Source organism: Osmerus eperlanus, chromosome 24 (genome assembly GCF_963692335.1).
Source record: "Osmerus eperlanus chromosome 24, fOsmEpe2.1, whole genome shotgun sequence".
Taxonomy (NCBI): domain Eukaryota; kingdom Metazoa; phylum Chordata; class Actinopteri; order Osmeriformes; family Osmeridae; genus Osmerus; species Osmerus eperlanus.
In genome coordinates, this window is record NC_085041.1 from 1649167 (window position 1) to 1670511 (window position 21345).

Here is a 21345-nt window from a genome sequence, read left to right on the forward strand (position 1 = left end):
AAACAACGGTTGTAGCTAGTTGTAAGCAAGCCAACCCCCCCCCCCCCTCCTCCTGTTTGTGATTCCGTGTCCACCGTAAGGCAGTCGAATCCTGGGAGGAACAGCATCCCTTCCATCAGTCTCCAGTTTCCCTGAGATGTAGAACGCTGTTAGGATTGTTTGTTAGTCGAGGTTCGTTCAAACTGAACATCCCCCCTTCTCCTCCGTCCAGAGGGTTCGTGCTGTGAGAGTGACTAGGCAGGATGTGTTGGAGCCCTGGGGGCAGGAACAGCAGGAAGACAGAGAGAACGACTTCTTCTCTGTAAGTTGTTGACTAGTTGTCCATGTTGAAGGGGGCAGGAGGAGAGGTGGGGGTGGATGTGAGGGTTGCGTGGGAGGTGGGGGTGTCAAACGGTTATTTTTCACCGTTGAACGTTTCTCTTGATTTCATTCACTTTTTTTTTCTTCTTTTTTTTCTAACTTCAAAAATGCAAAGCCGTTTACATGTTGGATCAGTCATTCATTCCAAGGCTTGGATAAGAAGTGGTTTGCAAAAGAGTTCTTATGAAGACTCAGTGGTGCGTGTATGTGTGTATGTCTGCGTGTGTGTGAATATGTGTGAGTGTGTGTGTGTGAGTGAGCTCAGTGCCTCTGGGAGGATATTCTCTTCAGAAGGGGATCGTCGTAGACCCAGCACTCTCCATCCTCGTGGAACAACTGCAGAGAAACACAAGCATCACCTATGTTAACTACAACCCTCCATCAGAACAGACAAACCTGACTCCTCATCTACAAATGTGCTCAACTGAAAGGCCTGCTTGTAAGACAACCGCTCACTGTTTACATCACTGATAAACATCTGTAAACAGGAGAAAGTAATCCAGGCTGCTCCTGTAAGGCAGCCCTGTTGTCCTGGGTCAAGATAAGGCAGCCCTGTCGTCCTGGGTCAAGAGGACACATGGCTTCCTTTCCCATAGCAGCCTGGGGTCTGGGGAAGTGAGGCAGCCTGGGGTCTGGGGAAGTGAGGCAGCCTGGGGTCTGGGGAAGTGAGGCAGCCTGGGGTCTGGGGAAGTGAGGCAGCCTGGGGTCTGGGGAAGTGAGGCAGCCTGGGGTCTGGGGAAGTGAGGCAGCCTGGGGTCTGGGGAAGTGAGGCAGCCTGGGGTCTGGGGAAGTGAGGCAGCCTGGGGTCTGGGGAAGTGAGGCAGCCTGGGGTCTGGGGAAGTGAGGCAGCCTGGGGTCTGGGGAAGTGAGGCAGCCTGGGGTCTGGGGAAGTGAGGCAGCCTGGGGTCTGGGGAAGTGAGGCAGACTCACCCTGGTCTCCCACTGCTGCTCGTTCTCCTTCCTCTCACGGGCTTCCCCCCTCTGTCTCTCCTCCAGGCTGTGCTTGGCTTCCGTCGCCGCGTCGATGTCCTTCAGCTTCAGGTTCAAGGTCACGTCCTTCCACATGCTGAGGGGTCAGAGGGCAGGGGGCAGGGGTCAAGGTCAGGTATATCGGTGACTGGCTACCTCAAAGCACTGTCAGCACAGTGTGTGTGTTCTATGGCGGACAGGTGAGGTGGGCGAGCGGGGGTCACGTCCGAAAACAGCCTATGAGGATGAAGCTTGTTCTTCTTCTGTCCTCACCTGCGAGACTCGTACACCAGCTGGTCCTCCAGCTTCCGCACCTTCTTCTTGATGAGGCCCATCTTCTTAGTGTCGATGAACAAGGAGTTCTCCTGGAGGGCAAAGGTCAGAGGTTACAAAGCCAGCATTTGACCTCAGGCGTTTCGGGGTAAGTCGAGACAAAACCCAGACATTCAGGTTGAGAATTATTATTATTTTGGACTGTTGTGAACGTAGCTCACCCCAGACGCCCACTTGGCGTACATGACTCCGTTCCACTCTCCCTCGATGGAGCAGAACGACTTCTTATCGTTAGGGGGGCTGTTCACAACGACACACAAACAATCTCAACACACGACAACGCAACACTACACAACATCACATCCCCCGCGCCCATCGTTAGGGACAACCCTCCGAACTGATGTCCTCTGGACTGGGTGTGAAGACAGGGCCGCGTCCACACTTACAAGATCTCGGCGGTGATCCTGTGCTTCTTGCCTCCGTAGAAGGGCTTGGTGTGGAACACGATGCTGGCGCTGTAGCCTGTCTTGGAACAGGAGATGTTGCATTCTCCTCCTAGCTCCACCCAGGGCACAGTCAGGATGGACCTGAGGGAGGGACAGGGGTCAAGATTAGACACACTCGAGTCAGACATGTATATTTGTAGGGTTATTGTTGTAGACACCTCATACCTGCCATAGCCATTGGGGAAGGTGAGGATGTAGTGTTCGTCATGTTCCAAACAAGACACACAGCCTGAAACACACACGAGTATTAACAATTATTCCAACAATAAATATTTCCTTTGTTTCCCGTGCTATAAATCCTTCTTTTTTCCCCTCCTCTACAAAGGCATCTTAACCCGGCTGTACCAAAGTGCTTTCCATTAATAGAGTTCAAGCAGCCCTTTTCCAACCGCGCCACCATTACCACGTCATAGAGACAACCCCAGGGTAATGAGTAGCTGCTAGGACAGTATCAGCCTAACCCTGGCATCCTCTCCTCACGGCGCCTCTCTCTCTCTCGCTCACCCTGCCCGATGTTGTGGACTCCGATGGACATTCCCAGGAACTTGGACTTGGTCCAGATGTGGGCGTTGAACTGGATCTTCTTACTACAACACTCTGCGTAGAATGCAGATACTGTGGATGGAAATGCAGGAGTGTTTAGTAAAGTATTTGGGGGGTGGGGGTGCTTACTCTGTGTGTGTGTGTGTGGGTGTGTGTGTGTGAGACACACTCACTCGGGGGGTGATGAGAGACCTGCTCTGCTACAAAACACACACTGTTGGCTGAGGACCAGGGAACTGGGCCTTCTGATACAGGCTCCTGAAGGAGACGAGTTGAGAGGATGAGTGATATGCACGTGAAAACAGAACCAACAGATATTACAGCACAACTTTCTCCACATCCAGAGTATGCTGTTTGAACTGTGTGAAGGTGCTTGTGTGTGTGTGTGGTACCGTTGGCGCGGGCTCGCTGCCCTCGCAGGGCAGGTCCCAGTGACAGAGGAACACCTCTCCTAGGATGGGGTTGTAGGGCTTCTTGGCCACAGAGCCCTTCCTGCCTGCATGGAAGGCTGACAGGTACCACTTCACCACCTGCACCATGCGGTCCCTGGCATCCTCCTGCTCCGCGATGCTGGGGGGGAGGGAGGATAGTGGGAGTCAGCTGGCTGAGCGGTTAGGGAATCGGGCTAGTAATCAGAAGGTTGCTGGTTCGATTCCCGGTCGTGCGAAATGACGTTGTGCCCTTGGGCAAGGCACTTCACCCTACTTGCCTCGGGGGGGAATGTCCCTGTACTTACTGTAAGTCGCTCTGGATAAGAGCGTCTGATAAATGACTAAATGTAACCAAGACAGGGTCACCGAACAGCTGGCGTCAGCCGCTGTGAAGCTGCTGACTGACAAAAATCCTTCTTCTGGGATTGAAGTCATTTGTGTTTTAAGCGACTGTGACTGATCTAGGTCGGCTACTAGAAAACCGTTCAAAAACTAAAGAAAACTGTATTTGGAAAAAAGTTTGTGATGTAAATTTATACGATTATTCTTTTCTTTCTATTTTCATGACAGAGTTAAACTCACCTGACAAACAAATCCGGGTGGGCAAAGAAGTCAGCGTACATCTCTAACAAAGACCTCCTCTCCAGGATAAAGGTGGGGAGGACCACCTGCAGAGAGACCACACAGACACATCCAGACCAGCTCCTCCACAGAGAGACCACACAGACACATCCAGACCAGCTCCTCCACAGAGAGACCACACAGACACATCCAGACCAGCTCCTCCACAGAGAGACCACACAGACACATCCAGACCAGCTCCTCCACAGAGAGACCACACAGACACATCCAGACCAGCTCCTCCACAGAGAGACCACACAGACACATCCAGACCAGCTCCTCCACAGAGAGACCACACAGACACATCCAGACCAGCTCCTCCACAGAGAGACCACACAGACACATCCAGACCAGCTCCTCCACAGAGAGACCACACAGACACATCCAGACCAGCTCCTCCACAGAGAGACCACACAGACACATCCAGACCAGCTCCTCCACAGAGAGACCACACAGACACATCCAGACCAGCTCCTCCACAGAGAGACCACACAGACACATCCAGACCAGCTCCTCCACAGAGAGAGGGTGTGTGTGTGTGTGTGTGAGCGAGCGTTGTGTGCGTTACCTTGGTGAGGTCCATGCCCAGGCGGACCTGTGACAGCAGGTGCATGATGACGCTCTTGTGCTCCTCCACAGACTCCCCCTCCCCCTCGTCATCTGGGTCATCATGGCTGTCAAACTGGTCTGAGGACAACACACACACACACACACATCAGAATGTTCTTCAGAGATAGCAAAACAGAAAAGAAAACGTGTGCGTGTGTGTGTGTGTGTGTCGGACCTGCGTCAGTGGTGCCGTTAGACATGGAGGAACTGAGGGACTCATTGGTGTCTGGTCGCTTCAGGTTCCCAGAATCATCGTGTCCCAACGCACCAGGATGCCTGGAGGGACTGAGAGAGAGGGAGAGAGAGAGAGAGAGAGGGAGGGAGAGAGACAGAGAGAGACAGAGCGAGAGACAGAGCGAGAGACAGAGAGAGAGACAGAGAGAGAGGGTGAGAGAGGGAGAGAGAGAGAGGGAGAGAAAGTTGGCTCTACATTCCATTGTAGTGTGCAGGTTGTGGACCGTTCAAACGTCGGGTTCAGAAGTCCAAATAGCCTGGCGGGCGGTTGGTACTCACTCTAAGCAGTGTTTGGGGAGGTGGTATACTCACTCTAAGCAGTGTTTGGGGAGGTGGTATACTCACTCTAAGCAGTGTTTGGGGAGGTGGTATACTCACTCTAAGCAGTGTTTGGGGAGGTGGTGTACTCACTCTAAGCAGTGTTTGGGGAGGTGGTATACTCACTCTAAGCAGTGTTTGGGGAGGTGGTGTACTCACTCTAAGCAGTGTTTGGGGAGGTGGTATACTCACTCTAAGCAGTGTTTGGGGAGGTGGTATACTCACTCTAAGCAGTGTTTGGGGAGGTGGTGTACTCACTCTAAGCAGTGTTTGGGGAGGTGGTATACTCACTCTAAGCAGTGTTTGGGGAGGTGGTGTACTCACTCTAAGCAGTGTTTGGGGAGGTGGTGTACTCACTCTAAGCAGTGTTTGGGGAGGTGGTATACTCACTCTAAGCAGTGTTTGGGGAGGTGGTGTACTCACTCTAAGCAGTGTTTGGGGAGGTGGTGTACTCACTCTAAGCAGTGTTTGGGGAGGTGGTGTACTCACTCTAAGCAGTGTTTGGGGAGGTGGTGTACTCACTCTAAGCAGTGTTTGGGGAGGTGGTATACTCACTCTAAGCAGTGTTTGGGGAGGTGGTGTACTCACTCTAAGCAGTGTTTGGGGAGGTGGTGTACTCACTCTAAGCAGTGTTTGGGGAGGTGGTGTACTCACTCTAAGCAGTGTTTGGGGAGGTGGTGTACTCACTCTAAGCAGTGTTTGGGGAGGTGGTGTACTCACTCTAAGCAGTGTTTGGGGAGGTGGTGTACTCACTCTAAGCAGTGTTTGGGGAGGTGGTGTACTCACTCTAAGCAGTGTTTGGGGAGGTGGTGTACTCACTCTAAGCAGTGTTTGGGGAGGTGGTGTACTCACTCTAAGCAGTGTTTGGGGAGGTGGTGTACTCACTCTAAGCAGTGTTTGGGGAGGTGGTATACTCACTCTAAGCAGTGTTTGGGGAGGTGGTATACTCACTCTAAGCAGTGTTTGGGGAGGTGGTGTACTCACTCTAAGCAGTGTTTGGGGAGGTGGTGTACTCACTCTAAGCAGTGTTTGGGGAGGTGGTGTACTCACTCTAAGCAGTGTTTGGGGAGGTGGTGTACTCACTCTAAGCAGTGTTTGGGGAGGTGGTGTACTCACTCTAAGCAGTGTTTGGGGAGGTGGTGTACTCACTCTAAGCAGTGTTTGGGGAGGTGGTGTACTCACTCTAAGCAGTGTTTGGGGAGGTGGTGTACTCACTCTAAGCAGTGTTTGGGGAGGTGGTGTACTCACTCTAAGCAGTGTTTGGGGAGGTGGTGTACTCACTCTAAGCAGTGTTTGGGGAGGTGGTATACTCACTCTAAGCAGTGTTTGGGGAGGTGGTGTACTCACTCTAAGCAGTGTTTGGGGAGGTGGTGTACTCACTCTAAGCAGTGTTTGGGGAGGTGGTGTACTCACTCTAAGCAGTGTTTGGGGAGGTGGTGTACTCACTCTAAGCAGTGTTTGGGGAGGTGGTGTACTCACTCTAAGCAGTGTTTGGGGAGGTGGTGTACTCACTCTAAGCAGTGTTTGGGGAGGTGGTGTACTCACTCTAAGCAGTGTTTGGGGAGGTGGTGTACTCACTCTAAGCAGTGTTTGGGGAGGTGGTGTACTCACTCTAAGCAGTGTTTGGGGAGGTGGTGTACTCACTCTAAGCAGTGTTTGGGGGAGGTGGTGTTCTGGTAGAACTCGTCTGCGTCGTAGAACTCGTCCTCGCTGCTGGAGTAGGAGAAGTCTGGTACCGAGTGAGAGGGGAGGGGGATGTGGGCAGGAGACATGCCCCCACTACTGGGGCCTGACGGACCACTCCCTGGGGGGGGGGGGGGGGGGAGAGGTGAAGTGTGAGAAAGGTCAGAGAGAGGGGGGAGAGAGAGAGAGGTGAAGTGTGAGAAAGGTCCGAGAGAGGGGGGAGAGAGAGAGAGGTGAAGTGTGAGAAAGGTCAGAGAGAGGGGGGAGAGAGAGAGAGGTGAAGTGTGAGAAAGGTCCGAGAGAGGGGGGAGAGAGAGAGAGGTGAAGTGTGAGAAAGGTCAGAGAGAGGGGGGAGAGAGAGAGAGGTGAAGTGTGAGAAAGGTCAGAGAGAGGGGGGAGAGAGAGAGAGGTGAAGTGTGAGAAAGGTCAGAGAGAGGGGGGAGAGAGAGAAAGATGAATGTGAGGAGAAGAGAGGAAAACAAGGGAGAAAAGAGGCAGAGAGAGCGTACTGAGAGAGGGGTCGGAGTTCACAGCTGAGCATACAGATGATCTTACACAACCTACAAACATGTGGCCATCAACAGCTAACGACCATCTATCTTAAGAGCCGCTTGACCGAACTGCGGCGGGTCAGCAAGCCCATCATGTTTAGGGTCTGACAATTATAGCCATATCATTCATCAGTTCCACTACAGGGCTAAGTACAGTACACTATTCTGCCTCTGGATTGCACAGCACAGCACTTTTGTTTTTGCTGCAAAAGTGCTGTGCTGTTTGCTGCTGTTTTTGTTTCTTCAGCGAGAGCGCGCACACGCACACACACACACACACACACACACACACACACACACACACACACACACCTCAACCCTCCTGTTGCACAACACCCCAGCATGCAGCTCGATACAAACTCGTGACCCTAACTAGAACCTTCTCACACGACGTGGATTGGAAGTGGATTGGCAGGGGGAGTGACGTGACCTCTGACCTGTGCTGTTGGGAGTGGGGGTCTGTAGGCTGCCCATCACCGTGACGACGGGCCCCACGGACAGCGTGGAGGGTCGCTGGTCCGCTTTACACACCTGCGAGCCGTCTGGGACACACACACACGCACGCTTTATCATGACATGGCTGCTTGATCCCTTGACAGCTGCACAGCGTAGAGAGCTGCACCTTCCACAGTGCTTTGGGGAGGAACCTCTATTTGGATTTTCCTGGCAAACTTGTCTGATGAACTGCGTCATGAGCCACAGACAGCAACATACAACCACCTGACCATCTAAGGTCAGTGTCCCCCACGTCCCCCACACCCCCCCTCTCTCCCCCCTCTCCCCCCCCCCCCCCCCAGGACAGTCACAGTGGTCTGGATTTGAGGACCTGGTTTTTAGAGGCTATTAATGGAGTACAGCAGCCTGAAATGAGCCTGGCCTACATTATGAGAGGCTGAGAGCATTGCAGGGGAGGCTGCAGTGACTGATTCAGACAGCAGGGGGAGCTGTGGCTGTCCTGGAAAAACTACAACATAGTTTAGCATCGTAACTAACAGTAACCTGTTTAGTGTGGTCTTGGTAAGGCTACAGCTAAACTAAATAATGACCTGTTCAGTGTGGTCTGGGATGGGGGTACAGGTGAGTGGATTACCTGTGGGTAGTGTGGTCTGGGTTGGCATGGCGGTGTTGACTACTGAGTTTTCCACAGCAGGCTGGAAGATCCCATCCACTGGGTTGATGGTGCTCTGCATGGGACAAGACACAGGCCGTTACACACTTCAGACTCCCGCCTTCGAAAATCAGATGGCAGAACTAGGGAATCAGGCTTCATGCGACATACAAGTCTGCATACAGCAACTACATGAGTCCCCTCAGGTTCTGTAAAAGATTCTGATCATATTTTAGAGATTTGGATTCAAGTGTCACTATCTCCAATGTACAGGACATTGAAAAGGGCCTGAAAATATCAATTTCCAACTACATAACCAAGTCCCATTTACTAAATCAATACCGTTGCTACATAGTCACAATATCTTGATAGGCAGCTTGCAACCCGGCAACAGATGCCCTGTATCAGTTAACAGGCAAACAGCTCGCTCAACTGTGCAAATCTGAAAACTTGCCTCCATTCCACAGAGATTGGGAATCGAGGCCAATGATAGCGCTATAGTCTTTTTAGGATTCAGCCATGAATGAAAAACCATGGGATAACCCTTGCTATATATATAACTGTGGCCTGACCCTACTTACACTCCAAAGCGCGCACAAACACACACACACACACACACACACCATATTCGTGATCTTATTGACCCAGAGTATGTTGTTCTGACAACACTGCACGGCAGGGTGATAGCGGCTGAATCAGACACTAGGCTTGTTTAGAACCCTCCGAGCACTCCGGAACAGAACTCCGGAAACAGAGCTAAGAGACTGGACTGGGGCGGGCAGCAACAGGGTAATAAATCCATACGGCCTTCGGAACATCAGACAGAACGTCTGACCACATTAGTATGATGTTATCGATGTTTCCAGCTCAGCCCCTACTCCAGCCAGTCCTCTGAGATCTGTCCTCCAGAGTGGCTGAAAGACAGGGAGGCCTGGGGCCACGCACAGGAGACCTCCACAGTCCCAGCATGCAGCAGGAAAAAGAACATGCAGGTGATGATTGAGAAGGAGAAGGAGGGGTGTTCTAGAACTCTGGACCAGACATTCCAGAGCGTTCTAGATTTCCCGTATGATAAAGGAAGGCTGAACGATTGAATGTCTACTAGCGACTGCGTTCAGTCAGATGACTTTGTTCTCCTGTACTGTCAGGGAGATGTGAGAAATAATTTGAGAGGAATGAGACACGTGAGTGCTTAGCGCTGTAGACCTACGGCGTGTTTACCTTTCACGGTCTCTCCTTCAGTTTTATGTAACGTAGCCGATACTGGACGTGTTGTGGGGGATCATGTGAACATCTGAATAAACGCACCACTATCAGGGGAGGATCTACCGATAGAGGGTCTCTGTTCACTTTCCACCCCTCAGTCCCTACCTCCAGTCCTCCCTAACTCCACCCCTCCCTCCCTCCTCCCCCAAGCCGAATCCACGTGCCTTAGCGAAGTGAGGCTGACGTTCCTAATTATGGCCAATTACGGAAATGTTGTCCCTTAGCTAGCTACAGATGAAATCTCACAGGAAGGGTTCCCGTCTGGAAGAGGGAGGTTAGCTCGAGATAGAGAGCGCTTAGCACAGGATATACTGTGCAGTGTCACGCTGTACTGTATCGTGTTAACACTGGGAGGAAATTGGACATGGTTAGAACTGGATAGGTTTTAAATGGCAGGGTTGGAGTAGCTAAAATACTTGAGGTGCTCTTGATTCAGTTCCCCTCGCATGAGGACGTTACACTTCTGGGCACGCTTCATTGGTCTGGTTGGCCCTTCAAGCGAATCAAGCATACCTCTAATATTTCAGATTGAACACAGGTCTGTAGGGCCCGTGCACGTGGCACTAAGTAACACTGAAGCTGACGAGACATGGTTAGCACGCGATTTTAATAGATAAGTATTAAGCTGCGTGTGCAAATCCTAATACCTATGGTTTATGCACATAGCTAGCTAATATCTGAGTAGCACTAATGGTGAACAGATGAGAGCAGTTTATAAAACATCCATGATGCAGGGAGACGGACAGGAAAATCGGCAGGCCAGAAGGGCTGACATCTAGAAGTTGTTGATGGTTCAGTGAGCAGCAATCGATGAGGAATTAGTCAGGGGGGGTGGGGGTTAGGGTTAAGTGCTCTAACACTCGCTCGCTCACACACACCTCTATACACACACACACACACACACACACACTTGTAAACGCACACAAACACTTCCTCAAAAAAAGAAGCGCGCACACACACAGACACAGAAACGGCAGACCTTCTGTTCTGTATCTTTATAAGAGAACAGAAAAGTTAAGCACAATTCTTAGCAGAATTGCATAACTGCAGTAAAGCACAGGAGGCTTCACTGCCTTCAGGAAGGGGCAGAGAGATGGCGAGGAAGAGGAGACTATTTTAGAGAAGATATTTTTAGAAGGTGGTATGGCATGCACTAAACAGGTGAGATAGACCTTCTTTTCGACAGCCGAAGGTGAATTATAGCGGAGAAGAAGGACAGGAGTTAAGTTGATTTCTTTTTTTCCTCACGGTGGGAGATATATCAAACTTACTATAAGTCCGTTCGCGTGTTGCTGTTCGTTACTTTGATCCTTAAAATTTTGAAAAGAAAACGTTACTTACGGACGGTTCAACTCTGTATGTTTATGACAACAGTACTTTACACCAATGACAGCCTTCTTTAAGATGGACACACCATGTGTGGCTCTGAGGTGAAAGTGGAAAGGCTGTTACGCGACCAATAACACCATAGTGTCCCTTAAATATTTTCACAGACACCATTCACTTAAACTTTCTACAAGATAGTTGACTGATACTCAGAAACATTGGGAAAAGCAGTGTTTGTCAAACTTAGTAAAGTCCCCCCTACGAACCGGAAGGCAACTGTTACACCCCTTGATCTGAGGAAGCATGATGTGCATGTGATGAAATGAGTACTCTGCCCAGGGGAACCACAGGTCACAGTTGGCTTAGCTAGGTGGCGGGGGCTAACTAGCTAGCACAGCTAACAACAGGAAGTGGAAGATAGGGGCGTGGTTACACGACAGTGGAACAAACACAGATGTTTACACACAAAACAACAACGCACAACAGTGAATAAACTGTTTAGTTTCTTACCTTGGCAATTTGCAGCAATACAATACAGTGCTTAATGGACTCTACCATACTCTAAAGGAGAGAGAAATTAGAAATTGTAACTCATCATTAAAACCATAATTTGAACTGAACAGAAACTAAATCTAAACTGTGTACATTTTTGCGCAATTAATACATTATTTGCTTCTACTTACACACGTTGTGTCCTTCAAATCTTCAATTTTCTGAAAAAAATGTAATATACAAAAAATTCGAAATGAAATATTACAACAGTGTACCTATCACCTACGACACAAAATTTAAGGAACCACAAGATGAGAAAGACTTAACAATGAAAGAGGAATATGAACTATTTCAACTGCGATAAAGTAAAAGGACTTTATTTCACCACGCCAAACGACTTAATTGTTGTGTTTGGAAACCTAGCAAGTCACTTCTTCTAATCTCTAACAGTGACAGTGGGAACTGAGACATGACAATACCTTCCTGTCACTCTGAAACTATGAGGGGAAATGTACCTTACACTGGCCAGAACCAAAACTACCTCTCCCAAACACACACACACACAGTGAGGAAGTGCAATACAGCTGCAGTTATTGATAGCCCAAAAGGCCTTTGGGCTAACTGGCTGGCTGTCTCCGAACACACTGCCAATGTGTCTGGTGAATGTAACAAGATAACTGAGTTCCAGCGTGGACGTGTTAACTTGACCAGGCTGTCTATGGGCCTCATCACACCATGCTTCTCCTCAAACTAAGACAGGCAGGGTCAGCGACATCCTATCTAAACCACTGGGATGAAGCTGCATTCACAGAGAAGGACAATCTCTTGTATTGATGGGATGTAGCTGAGTCTAATGAGAAGAGAGCTGGAGGAGAGAGAGGGAGAGAGACAGAGAGGGAGGGAGAGAGACAGAGAGACAGAGAGGGAGAGAGACAGAGAGAGACAGAGAGACAGAGAGGGAGAGAGAGAGGGAGAGAGACAGAGACAGAGAGGGAGGGAGAGAGACAGAGAGGGAGAGAGACAGAGAGGGAGAGAGACAGAGAGACAGAGAGGGAGAGAGGGAGAGAGAGGGATAGGGTTGAAACGGTGGCAGTGCTACTCACTCTGCGTGACTCATCCTCCTTGCAGTCCTTGAGCTTCTCATCAAAGAGCTGTAGCACATGAGAAAGGAGGGGGTCAGAGAGAGTGGGGGAGAGAGGGGAGAGAGGGTAGAGAGAGAAAATGACAAAGGATGAGCAGGGGAGCGGTTTCGGTTAAACAGAGCTATCAAATGACGCTCTGACTAGTCACAGTTATTCTGGGATGGATGGATGTGTTTGCTGTGACATGGTCTTTGCTTGGTGATTCTAGAAAATGTCAGAGCCCTTGTTAACAACATGAAACGCTTGGAAATATTTGGTTGTATTGTATCTAGCGAACATCAGCCATATTTCACTGCTTTAGGGCTGCAAGCCAGCCACATCCTGGGATGAGGCCAGCTGTCCCACATCGTGGAGGGATCTGGGATTCAGGGGGTGCAGGAGGTGCAGGGCCACACAGAGCAGCCAGCCCACAGACAGGCCTCACCTTCAGCTGGTCGATGAGGATCTGAAGGTAGGCGTCGGCCTCCGCTAACTTCTTATCAAAGTCTTGGACGCTCGGGACGAATCCTGTCTCTGCCTCCTGGAAAGGGAGAGAGACACAGCAGAGAGGACTGGTCAGTGGAAGGGGTCAGGAACCAACAGGATGACTGGACTGACTCACTCGACGGACGGAAGACAGACACAACTTCACAAAGCGGTCAAAATGTCAGAGTCTGTGAATCAGCACGACACCAGCGCTAGCTCCATGATCCTGTGCTGTCTTCAGGTACAGGGGGAGAGAGACCAGCCTCTTCAGGTACAGGGGGAGAGAGACCAGCCTCTTCAGGTACAGGGGGAGAGAGACCAGCCTCTTCAGGTACAGGGGGAGAGAGACCAGCCTCTTCAGGTACAGGGGGAGAGAGACCAGCCTCTTCAGGTACAGGGGGAGAGAGACCAGCCTCTTCAGGTACAGGGGGAGAGAGACCAGCCTCTTCAGGTACAGGGGGAGAGAGACCAGGCTTAAACCAGACAAGCAAGCTGCCGAGGAGCATGTTGTTTTCCGTGAGAGGAGCGTGTTAGGAGATCATCATACACAAGAGTCTCCATAATCCTTGTCTGGTTGCAGGCCTGTCTTTAGGCCAAGCTTTCAACCAGATGTGGGTGAATATAGCGGTGCTTTAAGAGAAGCTTCTAGCACGGTGGGCCTGTAGGAGAACTGATCCACACAGCTCACCAAGCAGCATGTGACGGCGAGACCGACATCAAAGGGCTGGTCACCTGGTACGACCAGGGTCATCACATTTCTGACCACAACAATGTTATCAAGGAAGTCATGGCTGAGGGGAATTCAATTGCTAACAGTGTGTGTGTGTGTGTGTGTGCGCGCGAGACTGAGTGAGTGAGAATCAGATAGCAGCGTCTGTCTTTCTGACGAGCCAATGTGACAAGGTAGTGCCTGTCAATCAATCACACACACACACGCCTGGCCCCACGGACACACACACGCCTGGCCCCACGGACACGAGATTCAATCCCACCCGCTAAGTGATGAGAAAAGGCTTATGAGGACGTGACCAGCCTGTATCTGTTCCGTCGGAGACCACAAAGACAAGCATGAACACACCTCTCCCACACCAGCCCAGCCGCCTGCTACATCAAACAGCTGGGCTGGACCAGAACACAACACTACTGTTAACAAGCACAGTCATCCCTGCCACACACACTGGTAAGCAACAACACATTATCAAAGCGCTAGCCGAGAGATTCGTGCGAATCAAAAGCACAATCTGACCTAAAAAAAGAGCTGGCTTCACTGTTCCTCAGGAAGTGGCTCTGCGTGGCAGAGCTGGGAGGCTCGATCATATTACCCGTCTTTGTGTCGTGTCAGCCTGACTACAGCGCTGGGAAGAAGCTTCATTGTGTCCCAGGGACTGGGAGGAGCAAGCTCGCCTCTTCACAGACGTGTGTTTCACAGGAATATGAAGAAAAGCCATCAGCCACCCCACACCAGTCAGACCAAACCCACTCCTAGTCAAGTTGAACATTTAAAAGCCTCAGCTAGGTTAGACACACTTTATAGAGACCAAAGTCTCTACTGTTTTTTTGTTTGTTTTTTTTTACCTCCAGGATTCCAGAAGGTTCAAAGGTGATGTGTGTTAGCTGTTCCAGCCACTAACATGAGGCTGGCCGAAGAGATGCCTGAGCAAAAGACCACAAACAATGACATAAACAAACAGGCTAGCACACTGGATTCACAGTGTGTGTGTGTGTGTCTTTAACAAGCAGACTAAACTTGGCTTGGTCTGGTTTTGCTCTGATGTCTGTTCCCTTCACACATCAATCAGGCACGTCCTTGGACGCCTAAGATAAGGGCAGAGCTGGGTCCAACTGGATTAGGAGACAATCTAAAGGCCAGGTGTAGGTCCCTTAGAACTCAACTCTGGTCTGCACAGGCTCATAAGCATGGTTCAGAGATACCACATTCCCTTCTTCCTTCCCTCGAGGTAATATATGATCTTACGTAATATGCAGAGGTGTAAATTCCCTTCTCTTCAATCCTGTCACTAACCCAGCCACCTGGGATCCACCCCAACACCCCCCCAAAAATGTCTTTTTTCATCTTCATTCCTCCACCCCTAGAGATAATCTTTTATCTTACAGGATATATGTGGGTGCAAATGTGCCTGTCAACAAACCTGCCACCCACTCAGATATGAGATATGGGATTTCACCAAGGAAAAAAGGCGGTTTGCATTGATCTGAAAATAGCCGAGCTCCCTGGACAGTAAACATTAGCCCTCCTGCGGGAAAAAATGCATGATCATTGTTGCGTATGAAACTGCTCCAAAACAGTGGGTGGGGGTGGGGGGGTTGGTATTGTGGCGACTTGAGGTTGTGTTTTCTCCAACTAATAAACTTTTTCCCGCGTGAAAACCATATCGCTTTAACCTTTCCTCTGAAAGATGACATCCACACAAAAGCCACCTGCTCCATCTCAACCAAAGATTAGTTTCAGTATGACAAGCCAGAGACCAGCCTTGCTGCCACGTAAACACAATACTGCCATTCGCAACTTCTCTGTTTATAAAGGCTTTTACCGATCTTATTCTTTGTATGGTATGTCTGTATTGTTTCGTATTCTATTCATGTTTTTATGCTGTCAGGCGTATCCAGTAACCTATAAATAAAAGTTATTATCATTATTATAATAATGATGATGATTATTATTAACGTCGAGACACACGGTAGCTGTTCCATCCTGCTCTGAGGCAGGGCCAGAGGCAGGGCCAGAGGCAGGGCCAGAGGCAGGTCCAGAGGCAGGGTCTGAGGCACGGCCAGAGGCAGAGCCCTGGTACGGTCAGTTTCAGATGAGCAACTGAGAAGATGTCCAACTGCTTTTTGTGGTAACCTTCCAAAATAAACAATCACCACACTCCCCCACACACTAAACCCCTCCTCCTCACACACACACACCTCCCCTCCCCCGGCTCAACCGTTTGGCCCCTCACACAGTGTGACCCACTTTAGACTGCAGTAGTTTAGCCACAACAGACCCTAGTTTCCCCGACTGTGTGTGTGTGTGTGTGTATGCGTGCGTGTGTGTGCGGTCTGGTACTTACAGGACGCCTCAGTCGGATGGACATGCCTTGTCCAGGGCCCTGTCTGTTCCTCTGTAGGTCTGTCTGCCCCCACAGCACCACAAACCCCCTGATCCGACCTGTCTCCTCTCACTCCCCCTCTCTCTCTCTCCCCCTCCGCTTCTACTGCGACATTAGGCAACTCCCCTCTCTCTCCCTTTGCTTCCCCAAAGCCAGACCGGGCTGAATACAACCAGGAGGAACTCCAGACTGGCAGTCTGCTTCACCTTACCGCCTGTTTCTGTCCGGTGCTGGGAGAAACAGTTGTACACAGTCAGCCAGGTAGGGCAAAGTTAATCCTAGAGCCTCCCTTCACAGGAAACACACACTTCCTCGCAGGCAGAGAGAAAAAAAAATGAGAGAGAGCAAAAAAAACAACATCAGCCCAAGCCTCTCAGAGCGAGACAAGCACCAACAGCTGCTCTGATTGGAGGAGGCCAGTGGGGCAGATGCTTGGGAGCACCAACAGCTGCTCTGATTGGAGGAGGGCTGTGGGGCAGATGCTTGGGCGTTAAGAGTAAGCCGAGCCGCGATTGGCTCCGGCTCCGTCATATGATGCTGTGACAGCACAATGACACACGAGTGTGTGTGTGTTTGCGAGCAGGCGCACACACACACATTCTGTCTGTAGAGTGAGCTACGTGAGGGTTAGAGAGAAAGAGAAGGGAGGGGGGAGAATGTGTGAGCCAGGGGAAGGAGGGAAAAGGGATTTTACGAGGCAGGTTAGAGAGAAGCAGAGGCAACTGAAGGAAAGAAGAAACAATATGGAACAAGTGAAATACATAAAGAAATAAAGAGGTGATAGACGGAAGTGGGTTTCAGTCAGTGAGAGAAGAAAGAGAAGCTAGTAACATGTATAAACACAGACACTGAGGTGTTACAAAGCAAGGGTGCAGAAACAGAGGGAATGGAGGTGAGAGGATGACTGGTGCAGGGAAGGTTAAGGGGGTACCTTATTTACTTTAAACACATAACAGGGGTGGGGTAAGATGACTTCTCCCCTGTCGAAACAATGAAACAAATACCCTCTTTAGACCATTTGGCCAACACCCTCTGAGTAATCACACCAGCTGGAGAAGGAAGAGCTGGAGGTTTTCTTAACACGCTGACATGCTAGACAGACAGTTTCATTTGACAACAACCGCGTTTAAAACTGACAACGCTGAATGTGTGTGTTTGTATTGATTTGCAGTTTAATACCGATTATTTGACTATTTAGATTTAAATGTACTGCTACTACTTGTATGCATTTTTCTTACTGGTCAACATACACTGAGATAGTCAGACTGATGTGGCTGTTGACTGTACATACTGATTACCTCTGAGTTACTGTTTCAGTAGTGCTAACCATGCTAAGGGCTAACCATGCTAAGTGCTAACCATGCTAAGGGGCTAACCATGCTAAGGGGCTAACCATGCTAAGGGGCTAACCATGCTAAGGGCTTCACTGGTTAAGTAGATGGGTAAGTCACTTCACCTGGCGGTCAGTTCTGTAAACTTTATTGTGGTTGCACCCCACAGTCATAGCATCGTTTGAACATCTGAATCTCAAATCAAATCTCATTTGCAGAGGCAATGACATGAAGAGGAGTTCACAAACTGCACCCAGACCAGACCTGGATTATTCATCATCATCATCCACACCATCACCATCCTCCACCACCATCATGGTAGTCACAACACTAATCCTCAACATCCCAATCCTCATCTTTACGCACGGCAACAGCCTTCAACTCTCAACACAAAGTAGATGCCACAAGGTGCCCAGGAAACAACGAACACACTGATGAAGTCACATGATGACAACACAAGGTGAAACACAACCTGCTGTTTCTCAACGTTCCCGTGGAGACGGCTTCCTGTGTTCAGGCTCTGCTGTAGCAGACAGGCAAACCGAAAGGAAGACTGACACCCAAGCAGTTACTTCTAAATATACCAAGTCAAACAGCCCACTCCATAGGTCAATATAGCCCTGTACTGGTCCTGTTCAGCAGGATGAGTCTCCATGTTTGTTGGGAGACTTAAGATATCAACAAAGGAGATCAAAGTTTGGAAAATCACAAAACAAACATCATCGATACGCATCATTAGAATCCTAAAAGCACACCCGGACAAACGGTTAGGAACAGGCCACGTTGTACCCTGAGAGTCACACTAATACCCAGCCTAACATACGAGTCCACGATGCTAAAACAGCGTTTCCCTGGAATACCACACCTCTTTGAAACGGTCCTTCAGGGTCTGGAGAGGGGAATGTGGCTGTGAGGACAGCCAGGCGTGCCTGACCTCTGTAGGGGTTACTTACTCTCAGCTGGAGGGTGTGTCGCAGGATGGTTCCCTCTAAGGCGTGGATCCACTTTTCCCGCTCATCTGCGTCACGGGCTGTGAGAGGAAAGTACACGCACGCACACACACGCACACAGAACGTTTGTATTAATGATATGAAACAGATGCATACAGCTACAACATGTAGTTGCATAGCCGTCACATGATCGTTAATAGGTCAGAGGTGAAACAGTTGTCGAGTTAAATGAACAACGCTGGGTACGGCTGGATATCTTGCTCCTCTGATGAGCTCTGTGATTCACAAACATCAGCTTCTTAAAACTTCAGACACACCGCATGAAGTCACTGTGCCCTCCAAACCCCCCAAAATAACGAGCTAAACAAATAAGACGATCTTCAAGTGGCAGTGGGTGGTCTTGCAGGGCTGGTAAACCAGGCCCCCGTGTTGAGGATCTGGTGTGGGGGGAGTGAGGTAGCAGTCTGGCTGGATCAGCAACCTGGAGGGTGTTTCCAAGCTGGGCTTGCTGGTCTCCAGCTACACCCTCAGACTAAAGACACAGAACAAACACGGCCTGCTGGAGACATTCAGCCGGCGATCCGACCACAGGGACTCAGTACACACAAGCAGGCGCACTCACAGCCACACGGCCACGCTCAGCCAGGGAGATGAATCCTGCCTGTTTACTAACCCTCCACTGGGTGAGTCTGACTCACTCTCCTGCTGCTCTGCTGGACAAGCCAGGACTCAGGCCACACAAGCCAGGACTCAGGCCCCACAAGCCAGGACTCAGGCCCCACAAGCCAGGACTCAGGCCCCACAAGCCAGGACTCAGGCCCCACAAGCCAGGACTCAGGCCCCACAAGCCAGGACTCAGGCCCCACAAGCCAGGACTCAGGCCCCACAAGCCAGGACTCAGGCCCCACAAGCCAGGACTCAGGCCCCACAAGCCAGGACTCAGGCCACACAAGCCAGGACTCAGGCCACACAAGCCAGGACTCAGGCCACACAAGCCAGGACTCAGGCCACACAAGCCAGGACTCAGGCCACACAAGCCAGGACTCAGGCCCCACAAGCCAGGACTCAGGCCCCACAAGCCAGGACTCAGGCCACACAAGCCAGGACTCAGGCCACACAAGCCAGGACTCAGGCCACACAAGCCAGGACTCAGGCCACACAAGCCAGGACTCAGGCCACACAAGCCAGGACTCAGGCCACACAAGTCAGGACTCAGGCCACACAAGCCAGGACTCAGGCCACACAAGGCAGGAGTCAGGCCACACAAGGCAATTTCAAGACAACACCATAGTGTGTGTGAGATTACAGAGCATTCTCTCTCTCCAGAGAGTCAGAGATTCCCCACGATTAGCCGTGACAAACTCAGAAAAATGAAAACAGGAACATGTGACGCTAACCGGCACTTAAAGACGAGACTGGATGATGAAGATGTAAGGTGATAGACAGGCAGGATTCTACTGTCAGGTGAAAGAGTATGGGAGAGAATTAAACAGAAGGTCGATGGATATTAGGGAGGGAGGGAAGAAGTAAAAGGTCGGGGTGCCAAAAAGCAATTAAAGGGTTAGGGTAGAAAGACACTGGTCGTGCGTGTGTGTGTGTGTGTGTGTGTGTGTGTGTGTGGGAGGGGGGGGATGGGTTGAGGCCAGGCCAGGCCTCACCCACTGTCTCACCACCCTCTCACCTCCATCTGGGCCAGGCCAGGCCTCACCCACTGTCTCACCACCCTCTCACCTCCATCTGGGCCAGACTGACCTCAGTCATACAGCTCCCTGTTCTCCCCAGAGCAACATGGACTGTGACTGGGACCAATGCTGACAGATTGGTGGATCCACACTACACTGAAGAGAGAGAAGATGAGAGGTAGGTTTGCTGAAGAAGCCTGTGAGGCATTAACGTAGGCAGACGTTGGGGAGTTTCCTGGATCTCCCGCTGAGACAGGGATGTGCATCCTCAGGCCTGGTGAGCACGCGTCCTGATGGGGAGACTCATCCTCTCAGGCCTGGTGAGCACGCGTCCTGATGGGGAGACTCATCCTCTCAGGCCTGGTGAGCATGCGTCCTGTTAGGGAGACTCATCCTCTCAGGCCTGGTGAGCACGCGTCCTGATGGGGAGACTCATCCTCTCAGGCCTGGTGAGCATGCGTCCTGATGGGGAGACTTCCCAGCTAGCTGTGATAGGCGGCCCAGTATTTCCCATCCTGGTGCCATGTGTACTGGGCCGCACATGTTCGCTGCGGTGAGGAGGAGGGGGGGTGGGGGGCGAGGAAGAGGACTGTGTTGGGCGTTGCCCGTGACAACAAAGACAAAGTGACATTGAGAGCCAATTATTACCCAAAAACGGGACCGGCTGCCCGCAGTTAAAAGTTAGCCTGTCTTAACTTAGCTGACAGCTAACGCGACTCTGAAGCTGGCTCTGCAGAGCACCACAACAAACAAACACACCCTCGATCTGTGCAGGCTAGTGGCACCTCCTGAGAGCTGAAAAACTTGCAGCTTCAACTTTTAGACAGACCCGGACCCAGTCTACGCTGTCCCTGTAGAGTCATGTTGTGTTGTTGTGATCTAGTCTGTAACCCTCTGTGAAAGCAGTGTGCCCCCCCCCCTCCCCTCCAGTTCCTGAGAGCTGCACACAACCCCCCCCCCCCCCCCCCCCCAACCTAATTAGGTCCTAATGCTTTCCCTCACGCCAGGGCGATAGAGACTGTTGTGGTGGGGCTGGGCTGGTTCAGCCTCTCCTCCTGGTTGAGGACTCACTGAGCACTAATGGCCTCAGAGTGCTTCTCTTCCTGTGACAGACCTCACGCGGACCTTAACCGCGCTGCTTTTAAAAGGGGTGAAGGTGCAGTGTTTCAATTAGAGGCGGAGAAAACACCTCGCCTTGCGGAGGGAATCAAACCTGCAACCCCACCACAGCACGGTTTAAAACACCGGGTCAGATATAACGCCTCTGACAGACTCAAGCTGAGACACCAGAGAGAGACTACAAGACAGAGACTGACACACACAGAGATACCAACAGACAGCCCAGATAAGAGACCACCGCACAGAGAGATCT

At 50.8% G+C, this 21345-nt stretch overlaps 1 protein-coding gene and 2 long non-coding RNA genes across 5 annotated transcripts in view; 1 reads left to right on the forward strand and 2 right to left on the reverse strand.

Moving 5' to 3' along the window:
- The window catches only part of LOC134011319 (uncharacterized), a 177369-nt gene extending 168958 nt beyond the window's left edge, over positions 1 to 8411 (forward strand). Inside the window, exon 2 of the long non-coding RNA XR_009928408.1 lies at positions 8348 to 8411. This is a non-coding gene — a long non-coding RNA (uncharacterized LOC134011319). The remainder of the gene's footprint in view (positions 1 to 8347) is intronic.
- The window catches only part of osbpl9 (oxysterol binding protein-like 9), a 27035-nt gene continuing 6270 nt past the window's right edge, over positions 581 to 21345 (reverse strand). Inside the window, exons 4-24 of one of the 3 annotated variants that reach the window (XM_062450898.1) lie at positions 18295 to 18371; positions 12857 to 12952; positions 12394 to 12441; positions 11482 to 11511; positions 11309 to 11359; positions 10744 to 10782; positions 8189 to 8282; positions 7536 to 7640; positions 6509 to 6668; positions 4488 to 4597; positions 4272 to 4390; positions 3665 to 3750; positions 3044 to 3221; positions 2825 to 2909; positions 2613 to 2723; positions 2274 to 2337; positions 2049 to 2189; positions 1824 to 1902; positions 1603 to 1694; positions 1291 to 1426; positions 581 to 696 (exon numbers count right to left, since the gene is read on the reverse strand). In XM_062450898.1, the coding sequence (XP_062306882.1) occupies positions 622 to 696; positions 1291 to 1426; positions 1603 to 1694; positions 1824 to 1902; positions 2049 to 2189; positions 2274 to 2337; positions 2613 to 2723; positions 2825 to 2909; positions 3044 to 3221; positions 3665 to 3750; positions 4272 to 4390; positions 4488 to 4597; positions 6509 to 6668; positions 7536 to 7640; positions 8189 to 8282; positions 10744 to 10782; positions 11309 to 11359; positions 11482 to 11511; positions 12394 to 12441; positions 12857 to 12952; positions 18295 to 18371 (1976 nt within the window). In that variant the 3' untranslated portion in view covers positions 581 to 621. Of the gene's footprint in view, positions 697 to 1290; positions 1427 to 1602; positions 1695 to 1823; positions 1903 to 2048; positions 2190 to 2273; positions 2338 to 2612; positions 2724 to 2824; positions 2910 to 3043; positions 3222 to 3664; positions 3751 to 4271; positions 4391 to 4487; positions 4598 to 6508; positions 6669 to 7535; positions 7641 to 8188; positions 8283 to 10743; positions 10783 to 11308; positions 11360 to 11481; positions 11512 to 12393; positions 12442 to 12856; positions 12953 to 15971; positions 16361 to 18294; positions 18372 to 21345 lie in introns of those variants that run through there. The other 2 variants (XM_062450900.1, XM_062450899.1) reach the window with 2 other exon arrangements.
- LOC134011318 (uncharacterized) lies at positions 7200 to 7527 on the reverse strand. The gene is made up of 2 exons (XR_009928407.1): positions 7395 to 7527; positions 7200 to 7317 (listed from the first exon to the last, which is right to left on the reverse strand). It is a non-coding gene; the product is annotated as an uncharacterized LOC134011318 (long non-coding RNA).